This window comes from Pygoscelis adeliae, unplaced genomic scaffold (genome assembly GCF_000699105.1).
Source record: "Pygoscelis adeliae isolate BGI_AS28 unplaced genomic scaffold, ASM69910v1 Scaffold38, whole genome shotgun sequence".
Classification (NCBI taxonomy): Eukaryota; Metazoa; Chordata; class Aves; order Sphenisciformes; family Spheniscidae; genus Pygoscelis; species Pygoscelis adeliae.
In genome coordinates, this window is record NW_008825614.1 from 21,025,230 (window position 1) to 21,044,210 (window position 18,981).

The window sequence follows — 18,981 nt, forward strand, 5'->3', positions numbered from 1 at the left end:
GCATTCCTTTGCTGCTCAAAAACATGGGTTGCTCAGCGTCTTTATCAGCACATACCTTTACTGCTCAAAAACATTTACTGCTCAAAAACATGGGTTGCTCAGCGTTCCTTTGCTGCTCAAAAACATGGTTTGCTCAGAGGCACTAGATTGTGCCCCTGCTGTATTAACCACCCTTCCACACAGGTCCCCCAGAGACTAAATATTCATGGTCTCATGACATATCAACAGGCACAAAAGCAGTAAGGACGGAGCGAGAAGAGTGCTTGTGGTCCTTTGAGGAGGAAGGACAAACGTGGCAAGCATGACCAAGCCCTTCCGGCTGCCACCGCCGTTGCTGCTGCTGCTGCTGAAAGAGGTAGCGTTTAGGCAGTGGTGTAAGGTAGGAGCCCAGCAAAAATTAGGGAACTCGGTCATTTTCAGACTGAGCACAGCACTTCAGGGACATATGCTTTTTCCTCCAGGATAAATTCAACATAATTGTGATGACTAAAATTTATTCCTCCTGGATTATCCAGTAGATTACCTGCTTTGGCAATGAGTCTTCCCAGTTCCACGTTTCAGGGATTAATTTCAAATAGAGAGACAGAAATGTGCAGCATCTATCACAGCTCTCTATCAAAGAATGTTATTTCTTACAGTGTCTCTGGAATATTACTAATTGACTAACATGCACATAACTCTACATTGGGGAGGGATGACCAATAACACTGGAGTCCTGTCTTTCAACATGTAAAAGGTAACTCTGTGCTTTCATTTCACACGTCTGTTTTAATTTGGGGATAAAGAACAGTAGCTATAATAAAAGCAGCCCCTAATGCCATAAACAAAATTCAGACACTGTCACTTCTATCTAAGGGGAAATAAGCTCTTCTCTTTTCTTGTTTTATGGATTTTGAAGGGTGTTTTGTTTGTTTGTTTTCAAATAGCATCTTAATAGACACGTGACACTGATTAACGATATCAATACTCCTGACCCCAACCGCTCCAAATGACGGCACCAGCATGGACTGGTGGGGGTGAAAGGAAGCCACTGCATGTTAAAATATGCAACCGCAAAAAAATTGACAACAAAGAGGGGATCTGGTTGAACTCTGCTGCACGTTGGTGTCCAGTGCCATTTAAGATGCTCTAGGTTATCCTGGCTGTCTTCAGTTTGACGCCCCAAAACAGTGCAAGTCTCCCATAGGTGCTGTGTCCCATCTGCTAGTCCTGAGGTGTTGGCCACCGAACGCCACCCCAAATGTGGCTGGACACCAGCACAGCAGTCGGTTCAGGGACCCAACCCAGCAGACGGGAATTGGCCACAGGTGCTGGGGAAGCCTGTTTCATCCTTCTTGTCTCTGGATGGGACAGACATGCTTCTGACATCTCCACTTCAAGGGGAGACAGGGATAAAATCCAGTATTGAAATCTTTGTAGTTTGGGGGGGGGGTCTGGGATTAATTACTGCACTCCGTGGTGTCATAGAAAAGCTCCTGGAAAGGGTTTCAGGCATGGCTAAACTGAGCTCATTGTATCAAAATAAAGTGTTTGTTGCATACTTAATTACCAGAATATTTATATCAGCAGTTATATCAAGCACTTAAAAATACAGAATAACAGTATGACAGCAGAAAACACAGCTTTATTTTGATTTGAAGTAGATTAGATCTCTAGATCTCTAGAAGTAGATCAGGCTTATAGTTTTGTTATACTGAACTTAAATTCCATTAAGTTTTGCTTTACTCACAGGACCAATAAAATCTAAATTCCATAACAAAACCATTGCAAAATACAGTTTTTTAAAATCCTCCATGTGACAGGTATCTGTATGTAAGAAACAGACTAGCTCTTTCACATTTTTCTTTTGAAAAGATCATAAAAAGAGAGGAAGACAGTAGAATTTAAATCAAATGAGAAAAAGTTAAGAGAAATTTTCTGAATATCTGTGAGTAGGCTCCAACATCTTTTGTGACATAACTGTCTGCCTCCTAACCTGTTTCTGCTGATTTTCAATAGCACACAGCGGCTGGAATCTCCTCAGGTCTCTAACAGCTCAGATTTCTGCAGCAAGTTCATTTTGGAAAGTCAATTCCCTCTTTGAGAAAATCTTATCTCACTGTTCTGTGGATGCACTAAAAGCTTTGCAGCAAGGGCAGAAGATAGAATACTCCTAAGGCAATCATCAGTCTAAAGTGCTTTTCCAAGACAATAAAAGGAGCGCACAATTTATGAAATTCCAGTGAAGGACAAACTCACTTATATGCCAATTTACCAATAACCCACACCCCAAATCACAGACACCTTTTCATTAGAAAAGAAACAAATCACTAGGTTTTGCAAGATGATATAACTTGGTTAAAAGCAGAAAAAAAACCCCAGTTTTATGACTTTAGTCCTGGCTCTCTACATTTTTTTTCTGCTTTCTTTCTGCTTTTGTAATTAAGACAGCTGCCAAAAAACTTCCGTTCCTCCAGCTGCCTAAAAATAGTGTGTCTGATTTTCACTTACAATAGCAAAGCGTGATGCTGCCATGGTGTAAGGGTGAGTGGTGATGTGGCAGCAGTGGCACATCTTGTGTTACAAGAAGACTAGCCTTATAGTTTTCTCCTTTCTCCAGTAAACACAGACTTGGAGACCGTAAATCGATGTTCTTGCAGAACCAAGAGAATGAATTATGCCTATTTTAAGATCATATACAATAACCGTGTCATAAAGTAATCCTGATGGAAACCAGAAATCCAGAGTGAACCTAGAGGAAGGGGAGACACGAGGATCTTCTTGGGAGAACGATGCAAATTTAGTTTACATCCAAGCCTCCCAAAAGCTTCACGTCATCCTTTCAGGTAATGGTGTGGAGAAGCAGATGCGAGTTAGTGGTCTTTTTAAGGACCGCTCTTTCTACAGATTATATATTATTTCTGCAGGTCTTTCCTTAAGTGTGTAAAGAGGGCACATTAGGCAAGACACAGTATATGGAGCAGTACCTAACAGAAGACCACAATAAACCTGACAGATGAATATCATATATTTGTAAAGCAATTTTATTAATTTTTAAGCATTAAAAGAAAGGAATGCATAAGAAATATCACAGTCTTAACAGGTACTATATGCTATCACATGCTAGGTATTTGGAGGGGAAGTCCATGTTCCCAGGGCAAACAGGCAGAATCAAAAAAAGGCTTGGAAAAGAGAATGTTAAACAGGTGCTGAATACGGAGAAAGAAAATGAAATCAAAACAATCCTTCTTGCCAGAATCAGTGCAAAGGCAAGCAAAACATGCCCACCAAACCCCCATACAGAAGACCCACATAAAAAAAAAAAAAAATCCAGAGTAAAAAGATAATGGTAGTATCTTTCCCTCTTTCAAAATCTCATCTTAAAAGGTAGGTATGATCCCAACAGAACTCTTATTGATTTCCATTTCTTTCTAAAGATCCTGTTTTGAAGAAAGAAAAGCTCTCTGTGAATAGTATCCTGCAAATTTTTGCCACTATACTTTGTCTACTTCCCATCTTCTCTGAAATTTAGTATCTCAACCACAATTTTTGTGCCCAATTGACAAAAACCACAGCAAACAAAAAAAAAATACCCAATGCCGAAGTAATCAAAAGTAAATTTCAGCTAGAAATAGTTTCCCTTCCCGCCACTACTTTCAGATCTTCTCTTCCCCCCTCCCCTGTGCCAACCCAGCTGGGCAGATAAACTCAGGGATATAATGGAAACTATTAAACAGCCTTGGCTATGAAATCACTCTCATGGCTCCAGAACACAATACTAAACCTTGGCTTTACCAATCTGCATGCATCAGCAGCAGACGTATCTGTAGCTAGTGCACCCCTCACAGAGTAGAGACCTCACAGCAACAGGCAGGGTTAGCCTTTTAAGTCCTTATGAAAACTCCTTTCCAGAAGATGGGGTGTGACAGTGATGAAATCCCACTTGGCTTCCATGTGCTCTCAAGAGATTACACTTACATGTCCTTACAGACACAGAAATCTTATTTCCAGAAGAAACTGCCTGGGATGAAAGGTAAGTGGGATAAAGATTTGGGTAAGAAACCTTAATGTCCATCAAAATTATTTTAAAACATTCTTCTTTATTCTGTTTTTTTTCTTAACTTTATTCGTATTGCCAATATTGCCGTATCTTGAATGAAGTTTTCCAGACAGAGGTCACAACTTGCAGAAGGAAGTTCCTAAGGCACAAGTGATGAGTGCCACCTCTCCACACACAGTACCATCACCTCTCTCCCTATTCAAAGGCAAAAACTACTAGCTGTTGCTTTTCATTTTTTCTGCCTGCTGAGTTGTAGACTGTACAGCAGAGAGTAGTTGTAGGACATTCAATAAAATGAAAAGGAAAAAAATACCTCTGGAAGTTCCAAGGTTGCAGAGAGTTTTATATGACATACTGGCATTAACCTCTGTACAGTCAAACTGTCTCCTAGGCTTTCAAGGGGAAAATACTCTTTTATTTGTGAAATCTGCACATAGGTCATGACAATCTCTCTTTCAAATATTCACTTGTAAACAATAGGCAAAGAGAAATACACTGAACAGTAGAAAGGTTTTGCTATAATTATTCTTGAAGTTGGTGTTTTAATGTGCATGCATTAAATGAGAAAATGTGATTTACTTCCTTGACCATCCAGCATTTCCTGCATTGCCAGGGATGAGGCGCTGGACAGACCTGCACCTGAGGAGTACAGTGCGTCACTTTCCTGGACAGCAGAAGCATAAAGAATAATTCAGTGCTGGCAAGAGCTGGGTTACCTCTGCTTTGGCACAGTTTGCATGTGCTCTGGTTAGCCTAAATACTGTCTACAGGATTCCTTGCAACTACGCGAAGGGAAATAAACCCACCCGCATGAAACGCAAGAATTCAGTGGCCAAAAAGCAGCAGAAAGCACAAGAATGAAATTGCAGCTTCAAATCTATCTGTCCACCCAGCTGCCAGGTTTGGGTCTCAAAGAGATACTGATGTCGCCATTCTACAGTGACTCCCTGGGTAGGATTTGTGCTCAAGGCAACAAGAAATGTGGCAGCAGAGGCACACTAATTCTTCATTGCTATCTAATACTAAAGAAGCATAAGTGACTTTAGGAAAATATGTGAAAATGGCAAAAAGCAATGGCAAATATGTGAAAATGGCAAAAAATCTTAGGAAAATAAAAAATACAGCACTACACTAAAGTTTTTCCTTTGTCTCAATGAATAGCTTTTTCTCACTAGAATTTTGCTGTTTACAGAAATGTTGTTAGTATCCTTAAAAAGCGTTTTTTTTCATTCAGTAATTGTTCTTTCCTTCCAACACCCTTGGTAATGAAGATTATTATGAAGAAAATCATAATCACCGAAAAAAAAATAACCCTGTGCATATACCTATACAGCAGTCATGATACCTGCTGTGCCCAAAATGTTCTCAGTGTCTAGGTGGTCAGCCATGAGGAGCTAGTTGCCTGTTTGAAAGACAGAAATTGGGGCATCGGAGGTTTGTATAAAGTGTTTCTGAGAACAAACATTATCCTCTATATGCGAAGTACACAAAGAAATCAGAAGAGTAAGAGCCCAAATTCAATTTTTCATTACTTAATTCTCTTAGTTATGTATATTTATTATCTCGGCTGAATTGACTATTTTCCTTGCATGTTATGGGAAACCAAAGTGGGAAAGGCATGTTATTTTTGAAGATGGAAAGGATGGAGTTTGAAATAACTAGAGAGTATGGTGTTTTGAGTAATCCATTCTTTTACATACCGTTTTTGTCTAGCTATACAATGTCTCTCAAGATCAGACGTTGTCTTTAGCTAAATGATGGGGTTATACATTTGCATTTCCACAGCCACACGATGTGACTTGAGAGGATCAGCCTTTCCTTCCTCATCCAGCTCTCCTGCCCCCACAACAAACGTGCACTTCATCAAATAGTCTGTAAAACTGCTGAGACACAAACCCCTACTTTCCTACTGTATTTTTTCTCCTGTAGTTTTGTCCTCGCACAGCTGCACCATCCTAGTTTTATGCCCTTCACGTTCAGATTTGGCCTTCAGAAAGGAAAAACTGTCAGACACAAAGCTGGATCTCAAAGTGAGATGTTTACAACCCTAGGTTTTAGCAACGGGAGTCCCAGTGATGTAGTAATGCAAACCTTTTTAGGATGATAGCTCTTCTGGGCAGGGACTGCCTTCATTCTGTGTGCCCAGTATCAAATGCAACTACGGCCTCTATTAAAAATTATTAATAACAGTTACTAAACACAGTTCAGAGCAATACTGAATAGCTCACCACCGCTCATTGCTTTTATAGTTAGCTACACTTGAATTATCATAGTTCAGTGCATCTTATATGGCAGCATTACTCTACTGAAATGTAGATTACTACAGCATAGTAATACATGACCTACATTATAACACACATTTTTAGTTGCTTGGTCCTAATTTTAAGCAGCAATTCAAAATCAGCTCTGACAAACAGACAAACCCAAAAATGTAGGAAATACAAGCTTTCTCATTATCACTGTTGTCTTACACATTAAAAAATGTATGTCTATTAATAATAGTTTATTGTTAAGCTCTCTGCCATGACATGTAAAATCTCTTTTAGCTCTGGCTGCTAAGAAAATACTGTAGAATGTCACTCATGTAAAACCTCAAGAAAAATATATCAGCCAGAAACTGATCAAACTCAGTTGTAGAATTGTAATGCTTCCTGTTGCCTTGGTCAGGAGTTTTGAAATGGCACACATTTTGCAGTCACTGACTACTTATTAAAAAACTTTAGATCCATTTGTGTAAGCTAGAAAAATACCGTGAAGTATCTATATTATTATACTTAACCATTCTTCTCAGACTAGTTTTTATTTGGTGCCACTTTGTAGGAACAATAAAGAATAAGAATTTCTGCTTTTCCATACCTCCCCTCACCAAAGGTTATTTACCCCAAAATATGTATACAGACAATCAGGGTAGAATTGCATTTTACCATTTCTACACTTAGTCTGTCTAAAGGAATGCTATCATTGGTCTGTTTTTAGAGGTTTACATCAGTTTTTGCTCCTTATCTATAACATACAACTTTATTTCCCTATCATTTATGTCACTTTTTTTTTTATTTAGCAAACACTGAAATGTCTGTGTCATTCCTTTTTGTTCTATTTGTTTACTCACGTTATGGAGAAAGTATTATCTATTGGCTAAAGCACTGGACTGAGTTTAAGGTCAATTCTTGAAACACCTACAGATTTTTACCTGATCTTGGATAAGTCATTCAGTGATCGTTTCTCAGTGCTTTAGTTCCTATCTGTAATACAGAAAGATGTAACAGATCCCAATTTTATTGCAATGTTCTGAGGATAAATACTTGTGACTTTCTCAACTGTTGTTTGATCTGAGCATCCATACGGATAGTCACTGCAAATACCAAATGCAATTGCAAATGAAATAGCAAATGACCTGGCAACTACCTTCTTGACATTATCATTGCTAGTGATGTCATGCATCTCTAAAAAAAAATTTCTTAGAAATATAGTTCAACTTGTGGCGCTATCTTCTCTAAGTAATTGCTAAACATGTACTGTAACATAGATTTAGAAAGACATTACTCTACAGGAAGTTTTCTGTTAGCAGGGAAGTAAACCAAATCTTGACAGCCTAGATCTCATGACTAGCATGATCTCATGCAGATGCACATCCACCATTTTTCCTGCCCACTGAAATTTCTTAAGATTTCCTCATTTTACATGAAGGCAAATACAAGTTGAGATGGGAAAGAAACTGAAGGCAGTTTAAGTATGGCCTCAAATCTAAATGAATCTTGAGTTTTCAGTAAAAATGATGAGGTCTAGCATGAGAACAAAGACAGGAAAGTAGCTACTACATACATGGTAGATGTAAAACTAAAATATCTTTACATGCTAAAATACGCATCCATCTCTTTCCCGAAAGTACTGGTATGTAAAACTTAAAGTTCAGTTGCAAGGATTTTTTTGGATGAATCTTTTAAGACAAGGACAGAAAACTGAGACTTCCTGACAAGAAGACAGAAAGGCTAGCACAAATACTTATGAAAATAGCTGTGCATTTATTATATCCTCGGGAAGGTAAGTGGGACATAGGATAAAATGCAACATGAGATTATCTAATATATATTATGGTGAACTAACCTTTTTCCTTAATAACCAATTACCCAGACAAAGGAATTGCAGTGGATCTCATTTCAGTATGGATCACAGTGAAGCACCTCTTTCTCACTAGAGGATTTGATACGATATCAAATGGGAGCTTAAAATGGAAAAGATGAGGATTAATAACAAGATAAGTATTCATAACAAGTTAATGAACAACAGCTTAGTAACAAAAGGGTGTCAGAAAGGAAGTTATTAGTGGAGTTCCTTAGGAGTAATATTTTCTAATATTTCCGTTAGTGACCTTGTCACAAAAAAATCAGAGCGTGTCAAGCACACTTGCTAAGGACAGAGGTTTAGAGTGTGAAGAGGAATATTCACATAATTTGGCATAAAAATCACAATGATTTAACATCCCTTCACAGACAATGGAGGGAATCAGAGATTATTTTTAAAAGGTGGTCCAGAACGGGATTCCACCTCACATGTTCTTTAACATCTCTTGGAGAACATGTTATGTTTGAGAAAATGAAGCTTCTTAACCTAGCAGCCAAGCTGGATGTTGTTGCATCACTGAGGTTGAAGAGGGTCAAAATATCATACAGGAATAACCAGGTGACCTTGGGGGAGAGAATAAGAGAGAAAAGATGACATTTAATAGCTTGAAGTACAAAGTCTAGCTGTTTAGCTGTTAACCAGAATTGTGCTAGGAATTTTGAGTCCACACTGAAAATGACAAGAGGCAAAAGCAAAGTCCAAAAACAACACAAGGCCTTTCTTGATCATAGGATGACTGTAAGCTAATGAAGCCATGACAAAAAAAAAAAAAAAACAAACACCAAAACAAAGAAAAAAAAAAAGAAAATAATCTAAATACATATCAGGAACACTTTTTCTAGTACAGACAAGGAGGAAGTGTTAATGCCATTACTCAGAGGAATTATAAGATTTTTACCAGGACATACAGTTCTGGTCAAAGGAAATTCAAACTGGACTCAGTGAAGAGAAAGTATATTTGCATGACCCGAGAAACAGAAAGTCTGTCTTACAGGACACTAAAAACGTTGAGCCTGACAAACTGTGGGCTAAGGGCAAGGGAGAAGAGCTGCTTAAGCTAATGAACTATGCTGGTACAAAACCCAACGTACTTAACACAGCCATGAATAAAATTAGATGGAAAAGTACATTAATGACTTCTAGGACAATATATTCTAGGACAATCTTCTTCTTGAAATAGTGGGTCCAAACAATCTACCAAGTGTAAGATGAAGAAACTTATGAATGAGCTTTATGAATGGCAACTATAAAGCTCCCAGGATATGGCTCAGGGTGCAATGGAACCATAAATAGTTTTTTGAGAGGCATTCTGAAATCATCAGGTAAAAGGTGTTACATAATGTGCAATAAAAAGTCTTTATAATTAAATTTGTCTACTCTTTCATTATTAAAAAAATACCCAAAACTTCCAGCTTCGTTATAAGAAGAGGAATATGAGTATAGTATAACACTGCAAGAATCAGAATTGCTGCATGGATAGACATGGGTAGTAGAAGTCAATTAGTCAAAGATTTTAGGTACTCTCCATAATGATATTCCCTAGGATCTGTATTACAGAAATCTTATTTCTCTAACCTCTAGAGCAGCACGGGAAGATGCCTGCCAGGCTACACTTAGGCATTTTGTCACTGGGTGCTTTCAGTATGCAGTACACATGGACTGTACAGTACTTTGGCTAATAAAATAACTTCCTAATGGGATGTTGTGAACACTAAATGACAGCTGTGGACAGAGAAGATGTTCCCAGCACTCAAGAGACTAAGTATTTTCCTGGCACAATTTTATAGGCACCCCTGATAACAAGCACTGATCCTGTTCTGCTTTCCAGTGCTGTTTTACATATTTGCAATGGCTGAGCAGCATTTAAAAAGAAGAATTAGGATGGACTGGTTAGGGTTCCTGCCTCCCTGCTTGCCTCTCTTTATCTGTCTAATCCTTCTACACTGTGGTCACTTGGAAAATACCTAAGTAACTCAACTACTCTAGCTCGACTGGTTTGTATAGCTAACAGGAAGGGTCACATATTGCAGCCTTGGACACATTTTTGTCACCATCTTGAATTTAAAGATTTAAATCAGGAAGATGCGAGAGAAGAAAAACCAGGTGGTTGCCATTTTTCTCCTTTAATTATTGAATTCACTGTGTGATGGAAGGAAAAATAAACTTTGAAATATATCACTGGACACAGCCCAAAATAGCAATGCCTTTTTTTTTCTTAAAAGAAAAGGAACTTCCAGAGAGGTAACTTGGAGACCTGTATTTGCTCTGTGCTTGTAATTTCCAGTAGAGTCAACAACGTACAGCTGGTTTAATTGAAACACAGTACATAATAAGCTGAAAAATATTTCAGAAAGATGAATCTTGAAGATAACATCCAAAAGCACTGACAGAATAATGGGTTCAGAGCAGCTTCTGCAAGCATAAAGTGATCTCCAAATCTTTTCTTTTTGGATTTGATGACACTGGTCCCCTCTCAGAAGTATTTATTACCTTAAAAGTAATACAGAGGAAGAATAAATTCAATAGGGTTTTATATTTAATTTATCAAAAGTAATACACCTATCAGCAGATTGAAAAATGACAGAATCTTGTGAATGATATGGTTTATTTTTCTTCAGAGAAAAGAGCAACACATTACTGTGAGAATAAAAAGATCTTCAGCCGTAAGAGTTCTCCGTCATCTTCATTTTCCTTTTACTGCTTTGCACGACTACCACAGCAGTTTACACCAGGGGCATTGAGACTGCCATGCCATTGTAAATAGCTCGACAAAAAATTCCTGCCGTTTCTAGTCTTTGATTCAGCAACATGACCTTTTTTTTTTTGTAAGTGAAAATGAGGACTACTGGTTCTGAACAATAACGGAAATGAGACACAACTTGCTCTACCAATTAAGCTATCTCATAGAAAGAATGGGTCATATTCCCTACAGTTTTGGGGGTGGCTTCAGTATGATACCTGTAATATTTTTCCCCTGAGAATCCTTTTTATGATCACTTTCAAGTTACTTTCTGGTGAGTCCACAGCCCACAGAGTTTGAAACATGACCACAGTATTCTGATAAATGAGTCTCTTCGGGCACAAAATTTTTGTCCTGCCAGAAGGTAACTGCTGTCTAGAACTTACTGATGAGATCTGGTATTGTTTTTGAATGAACAGAAGGAAGCTGCCTTTCTGGGACTGAAACCTGATTTTATTGGGAAAAATTTTCATGTAGGTGACACTTTTCCTCCTATAAATAAGCAGCTATACATTACATGCTTAGAGTTAATTTAGGACTATCTCCCATTACTGGAAGAATCTGTCAGCCCATGTTCTATAAGGTGTTTTGAACCAGAAGACCACGGGCATGCAACACACAGCCTGTGAATACTATCAACATGTCCCTTAACATTTTAAAGGAATATTGTACTCAAGTTCAGCTTGTTTATCTACAGGAAAAGATATCATGTTTTAAATTTTCCACGGGTAAACTCTGAAAGAGGAAATTCTCTCATGCCCAGAATATTGCAGAAATTTTCTTAGATCCAACCTTCCTCTTTTGCACACTCGTAAACCAACTGTCATTTTAAACACGTTCACTTTTAAATTCCTGCATAACGCATATGTTGAGGATGTTCCCAGACACATCATTTCAAGACTAGTTCAGAATTTGGGGGAGATCACAGGAGTAAATCTTGGACCTTGAATTACGATCTGACATAACCCAAGCTTTAGCTACGTTTGAATATGTATTTTGGTTCTTCATTAAGCACCCCAGAAAACTCAAAGCCCAATTTATTACACAGATTTAAATGACTGTGATTGTCACCATCAGGAGAAAAGGTTATACCTATAAATGAAATGTATCGTATATTCCAATCATGTGAGATATCTCATTTCATAACTTGCAAAAATTACTACCAAAAAACTCAAGAATATTGCATTTGTGCACCACACGGTCTCATGCAAAGTGAGAAGAAAAAGATTCTTAAACTCTAATCTTAGTAGAAAATTTCCTTTCTACTGCACACACGAGATGCTAGCATATGATCTCAGTTACATGGCAACCAGTATGACAACAGAACCATAGGACTGCAGAAAATTTTAAGAATTCATCATGCGCCCGAATGGCCAAGTCAAAATCACCTCTTATCTGTGGCATTTCTGACAGACACCTTGTGAGGGAACATCTCTTCTACAGCAATCCTATGTTTTTGCTAACACCTAAACTGTATTCTCCTTTCTTCTGTTTCATCCCAATGTCCTGCCCTTCAAAGACATGCAATCTTTCTGTCTATGACAAATTTTCCTCCTCAGACTCCTTTTCTATTTACTTCAGACAACCCCCATCTTTACAAAACGGTCAGAATTTTCAGCTTTTCTTGTTTCTTTCTTTTAGATTCTTAAAGAGGACCATACTTTTTTATTGGAAGTGCCCCAAATGGGGAACAGGTCCAGCCTTACCTGTGCTAGGCAGACCAAAAAAGTAATATTAATAATGACACACCGATTTGCAGCAGCCTGACATTGGTTCACATTCAGCTTTTCCAAGGGACAGCTACCCACCAAGGAGTAACTATCTAGCCAGATGCTTTGCATCTTGTGTTTGTGCAGCTTATCCTGCATAACCGTATTTTGCACTTTCACAAAATTTTCTCAGAATCACTTTAAACCCAATCCTCTTTTCCAATGCACTTGCAGAGTGTCCCAGGCTGCAGTTTTGTGTAAATGTAGTATTTGTACACATACAACATCATCCAGGTGGAACTACTGGGGCATACGAGACGCAGAACAGACTGCTATGGAGGCCTACTCAATCCCACCGATTGATTATTCCCTTTTTTGATCACAAATCATTATTGTGATAATTAAAATAATTTCATTGTTCCTGGTTTAACAATAAAACAGAAATGAATATAGTCAATTCCATAGTAGGCTGGCTTTCCACACATCACAAAGTATTCCTATCCCACATATTAGGGCGTATGTTCAAGAAAAAACGGGACAACTAATTTGACACCGTCTTTTCCAAACATATGGAATATGTTAGGTGTTTTTGGAGAAATAATTCTGAAACTGTTAATTATTTAATGTCAAAGAGAAGAGAAAATACTTAACGTCCATGGTCATCAGAATGCCCTGCTAGCAATTCAAGGCCATTCAGACATGCAGAATCACAGCGAACTTACCTCTTTCTCCAGGGCCAAAAGAAAATTGTAAGTCTTCTTGGGAACCGTTTATATTTCTAACAATATTTCTTCTCCATCAGTCTGTTGGGAATGGTAAGGATTTCTTTCCTATGAAAAGTCTAGGTTGAGGAGAATCTACTCCAAAATTCTCACCGCAACCCAAGTGTTCTCAAGGCATGTCAGGGTCCCAGCTGCCGAAGCCCTCTGCCCTGCTTGTCCCCCTAAATCTCTACTCCTCTTTGTCCCCAAAGAAGAGCTTGGCAGTACAAAAGGTGCCAGAGAACATGAGGCAGCACAGTGAAATTTCAAGGTTTGCAAAAGCATTTCCACAAGGCAGGCACCCCATCTCTGCAACCCAAGCCCTCTTACATCATGGAAGTTGCTTTTGCGTAACAAGAAGGGATAACTATACCATTTCTTGCAACTTCCTGTGTTCTCAGGTCAGTGGTTATGAGGTCAGGAAACCTTATATGCACAGCTAGTAGTTATACAGCCCTCAGAAAATTGGTCCCTGATGGGCTTAAGTTAATAGTGTGTTTTGACTAACGGGTCAGAACAGTAGTTTATACATGAGTATACATGACTTCCATGTCATCCAATTTGCCTGACAATTTTAGTGCCTCTATTTCTCAAATTCCTCATTAATTTCTTTATATCTTTACAATGAAGCTATAAAAGCATTTGCTAGCCTTCATCAGATTCCTTTATGTTGTAGTTATTCCAGGCACTTCAGTTTAACAGGGATCCAGTTCCTTCATTTCAGCATATCCTACAGACAGGAAAGAAGGCAATGTTTTCTTGCCAAATCTAATGCAATGAAAAAGTTAAATGGAAGAAAAAAACAGCTAAACCCTAAGTCCAGCACAGAACAACTTCCAGAATGTCATACAGCATGAGGTGTATGGGAGATGTTGGCTGGGCAATGCAGATGACATGGTGCACCAGCACGTGGGACCATCCATTGCTCAGAATGGTATTCTCTCTTCTGGCACTGTGAGCAAGCTGAACAGGGAGAAGAACATCCCACTTAAAACGCGCTTATGGCAAAGCTGGAGAACAGAAGGAATGATTCGATCCCTGGTATTTCATGGACCATGAGCTGCTGGCTGTGAACAAATCTCTTCAATACTTGTCCTTAATTTTACAATCTTCTATTATTTTCTATTTCCCTTTCTTCATCTTCAGAGGATTTCTAACGTAGTAGAGAAAACAGGGATCTTCACTAGCCAGTCTTTCAAGTAACTACACAGGACAGGTCAGGGTCTGTCTCTCAGTAAAGGATTCTGTGTAAGATGAGATAGAAAACCACAAATACGGGAAAATATTTTAATTTAGAAGTTTATTTTCATTCATGAACACAGCAGTGAATAGAAATTATGCAATTCCCACACAACAGGCAGATGACATAGGTAATAAAGAACAATGTGAAAAGAGTAAATATCACAAACTATGAAAGAGAAACTGCCAAACTGTATTAACTGTATGCATTTAAGAAAGGAGTTTTGATTCTCCTGGGTCCACTGTCACTATTGAGAAGTTTCTCATCTCTAAATAATTTTATTTCATTTATTTAAAGATATAAAGAATTGCTTTCCTCTGTAACAATTGCTACTGCTCATGTCACTGTCACGATCTCCAGAAGAGACAATGAATTCTCAACCTTGTCTCTCAGTCCACTTTGTCTCAACAACGTAGTGACAGCAGCAACATCTTCATAGGAAAAAGAGAAGTTTTCTTATTAATATCTTTTGCTTTAAGAGCCATTCGCCAATTTTCAGATGCTTCCAGCTCCTGTGGCTTGCTCTAATTCTGTCAGGTACTAAAGATTCAGAATCAGATGCACAGCGTCCAACTCCGTTATCTGCAGTGTTTAGAACAGAGGGCAAAAACTCACACGATGAGCGCAGAAGTAGTTTTGTCTGCTTCCACATGGCCGTTGTCGCCAGGGTGACTACATCCTCCGAAATCCTCGTGTGCAGCACCTCTGCCTGGCTTCCCACTACCACTGGGTGACCGAAAGACAACATCACCGCATGGCAGAAGCACGGGGGAAAGGATGAGATTGGCACACCGCACTTTCATATACGAGGTGCTCACATGCAAAGGCTTCTTAGAATGCCATGGCCAAAAGCACGTAAAGTAATCACACAAAGTAATTTTCAGTATTTTTATGCCTTAGGACAGGCAAGGGAGCTCTTGGATCTCTGCAGGCTGTACCTACAGGGTCAACACAACTGATAGGTCTTTAGTAAAAGCAACCTATCTTTATCCTTTCCAATCACTGTGCAATCACATAGCAATTTGAAGCAAAGTCTCAGAAAGAACTCCAGCAGCAAATAACCCTGAAATTTAGGGGAGTTGGCATCAAGTCTTACCTTTGCAACAATCTTTTTCCTTTATGTTAAAGTGAACTAAAGCCCCAGCTCTGAGCACTACGCTCTGGTACATTTCGGGTCCAGACCTGGATCTCATGTTGTAGCTCAGATTTGTTTACAAAAGTGGTATCTGCCTGTGCTAACTAACAAAATTACTGATCCACATGCTATCTTGGCTTTTCGTGGTCATAAACCTTAAAGAAAGTGTTTGAAATGTTGAAAAATCTAAACCAGAGGTGTTCAACACACATCTTCTAGGCTGGAAGTGGCCTACTTGTCCTATTTATGTGGCCTTCAAGATATTTGCTTATTCTGCAGCGTCTAAGTGCTCTCACTTTTAAAGTACATTTCAAGCACACTTGGTTCCAAAGAAATCTTTGCAAACATGCCACAACAGCACTTTCTGAGTATGAAGACAGTTGCAGTGAATGACTCAGAGGTCCTCAACCTCAGCTTCTTCTTAACTTCAAGGTACCATCAGTCCAGAAATCCAGTGATGACTTTTCAGCATCAGTATCAATAATTTAATTATATTCATATGAGACGATATATTGGGAGTGAAGTGGGAGGGAACAATGGAGTTGTGAAGAAATTAAAAAGAAAGGTCAAGAACATCAAGGCAAGGTCAGGAAGGGGAAGGGAGAAATTGAGAAGGAAAAGCAAGAAACAAGGGGTGGAAGCAACAGAACTTTCTCCATGAATGATTCAGGACATGTCGGTGAAGAATGGCAAAAATAACCACTCTCTGCCATAAAAGCCAGCTTTGGCTTTTGGTCTTTAGGCAAATCTTCCACTGACTTCAACAGACGCCCTGCACGGTATTCAAAAGGAGCATACAATTCTGATTGCCCAGAAGGAATTCAGCCCTCACTGCTGAATGAATGTGATGCCCTTAACTTAAGAATAAACCAACATCTCTGCCTCAGCATATTTAGGTTTTGCTCCCATGATTTGTGATTTCTTTGAGACAGTACACTTAATATGCTTTTGAAGCTGTACATTATTAAATGAAAAAGGTTTTCCTTAATATTTAAAAAATGCAAAGGTCAGGAATTCCAAACTGTTGTTTCTAGTCCTTTTTCGCTTATTTAATGTCTATGTTTTTGCTGAGAATCCTAACATTTATGTCTCTGTATTGCATATTCAATGTAAGTGAATTATAGCTATATACGTATACATTTTTGTACTGGTTTGAATGACTGGTACATTTTGTTAATACAGACTAGTGCTCCTTCAACAAAATAACATCACTGATATCAGTGAGACCAAATGAAAAATAAAGTACTACTTAGCATAAGCAAGAAAGGTAAGAATCTGATTTTAACTACTTTCAGTATTAGGACAATTGATAGTCAAACACTGCAAAGTCAAGTAGAAGTCCCTATGATACTATATTCATATATTCAACAAAGTGAGGACTAAAACATAGTATTTAAAAAATTAAATTTAGGACTACTGACAAATTCTCAGTAGCATTAAATATAGTGAATATTAAAATCCTGTGGTAATAAATTGATGTGTTTCCCCCTCTAAGGATTTTAATCCTCTCCAGGACCATCAACAAGGCTAACTCTTTCTTTGAATGTATCGCCACCATGTTTTTGGGCTAGTTAGTATCTGCAGTTAGGCTTAATAATAATAATAAATTATTGTAATTATAATATCCTTATACTCAGCTGAATAATGGGGAAAATGAATTATATCTCTCTAAAATTACTAAGATCTGGGCCATTGATTTGAATGAAAACAGAATTAGCCCCTTGGATTAAAAAAACCTGAGGTACCTGTAAAGAATCTGAGATGCGGAAAATACACTCAATTACAACAGTCTGAAAATATTTGTATCTGAAGACAATTTTCCTTGTCAGAAGCTTCACAAAATTCCAGTTCTTTGACCTTATTAAAATTTAGATAGACTATTTTTAAAAACTTAGGCAAATTATTTTATCATTAAATCACAGGTTTGCTCTTTTTTCACCACTCACATACATAATCCCAAATAAATTTTTCTATATCTATATGAAATGAAGCTCCTCTGATCTCCTCCATTGTTTTAGAATACATGTGACACAGATTTTTACACATTTATCCCATCTTTGGTTTATTACTGTGAAAGCACTGTAGAGTAAGTACTGTTTGTATGTCCTTTAGGGTACCAGCATAATTCTTTATCATTCAGAGGCCATTGTACAGGACTTTTCATTTATAGTTGTTAAAAAAACCAACCAAGGTTAATTAGCATCAACATTAACAGGAGTATGGAAAAACTGAAGATAAATGTCATGTCCCATGTAAGATGGTGGATCAGCAAAACAGCTCCTAATTCCTAATTACAGGGCTAGCTGACCGCACTTCAGGAAACTTCAATTTTTCCTTCATGGGAGCCAACAGGAACATAATTCTGCATAACTTTTCAGTTTAATTTCCACCTCTTCTCATGGTGTTGCATATATGGTATGCTTTGAACAGAGAAACTAAATTTTTAGGCAAAGAAACCAAAATGAAGGTCACAGTTAATGAGTTGCTACTTCACAACTTTCCCCAGCGTCACAGGAGCCCAACTATTGATTGGTGACACTTTCAAAGGACCACCTCCACTTAGCGGGCAATTATCATGGGTGTTAATGGGCAAGCCTCTACACACTCACTGGTCAGGGCTAAATTGATTCTGTCCAGTGGATGGACATTCTGCCTGACCTTGCTTCTAGCTCCCCACAATATATCAGGTAAGGCTGTATTGAAGGCTCAGTCATGGGGGGGCTTGTGGGGACAACAGGACGGGTATCACTTTACAGAGAACTGCAGCATCCCCTCTCCATGGCTTCTGGATATCACTGTGTGGTGGGTTGACCCTGGCTGGACGCCGGGTGCCCACCAAAGCCGCTCTGTCGCTCCCCCTCCTCAGCTGGACGGGGGAGAGGAAATACAATGAAAGGCTCGTGGGTCGAGATAAGGACAGGGAGATCACTGAGCAATTACCATCATGGGCAAAACAGACTCACCTTGGGGAAAATTAATTTAATTGTTTACCAATCAAATCAGAATAGGGTAATGAGAAACAAAACCAAATCTTAAAACACCTTCCCCCCACCCCTCCCTTCTTCACGGACTCGACTTCACTCCTGATTTTCTCTACCTCCTTCCCCCCAGTGGTGCAGGGGGACGGGGAATGGGGGTTGCGGTCAGTTCATCACACATTCTCTCTGCCACCCCTTCCTCCTCAGGGGGAGGACTCCTCACACTCTTCCCCTGCTCCAGCGTGGGGTCCCTCCCA

The 18,981-nt window shown here is 38.7% G+C and overlaps 1 protein-coding gene across 1 annotated transcript in view; it reads left to right on the top strand.

The window, feature by feature from the left end:
* Positions 1-301: 301 nt before the first annotated feature.
* Positions 302-18,981, top strand: part of CCNH (cyclin H) — a 37,336-nt gene continuing 18,656 nt past the window's right edge. Inside the window, exon 1 of the mRNA XM_009333075.1 lies at positions 302-379. Within this exon, the coding sequence (XP_009331350.1) occupies positions 302-379 (78 nt within the window). The remainder of the gene's footprint in view (positions 380-18,981) is intronic.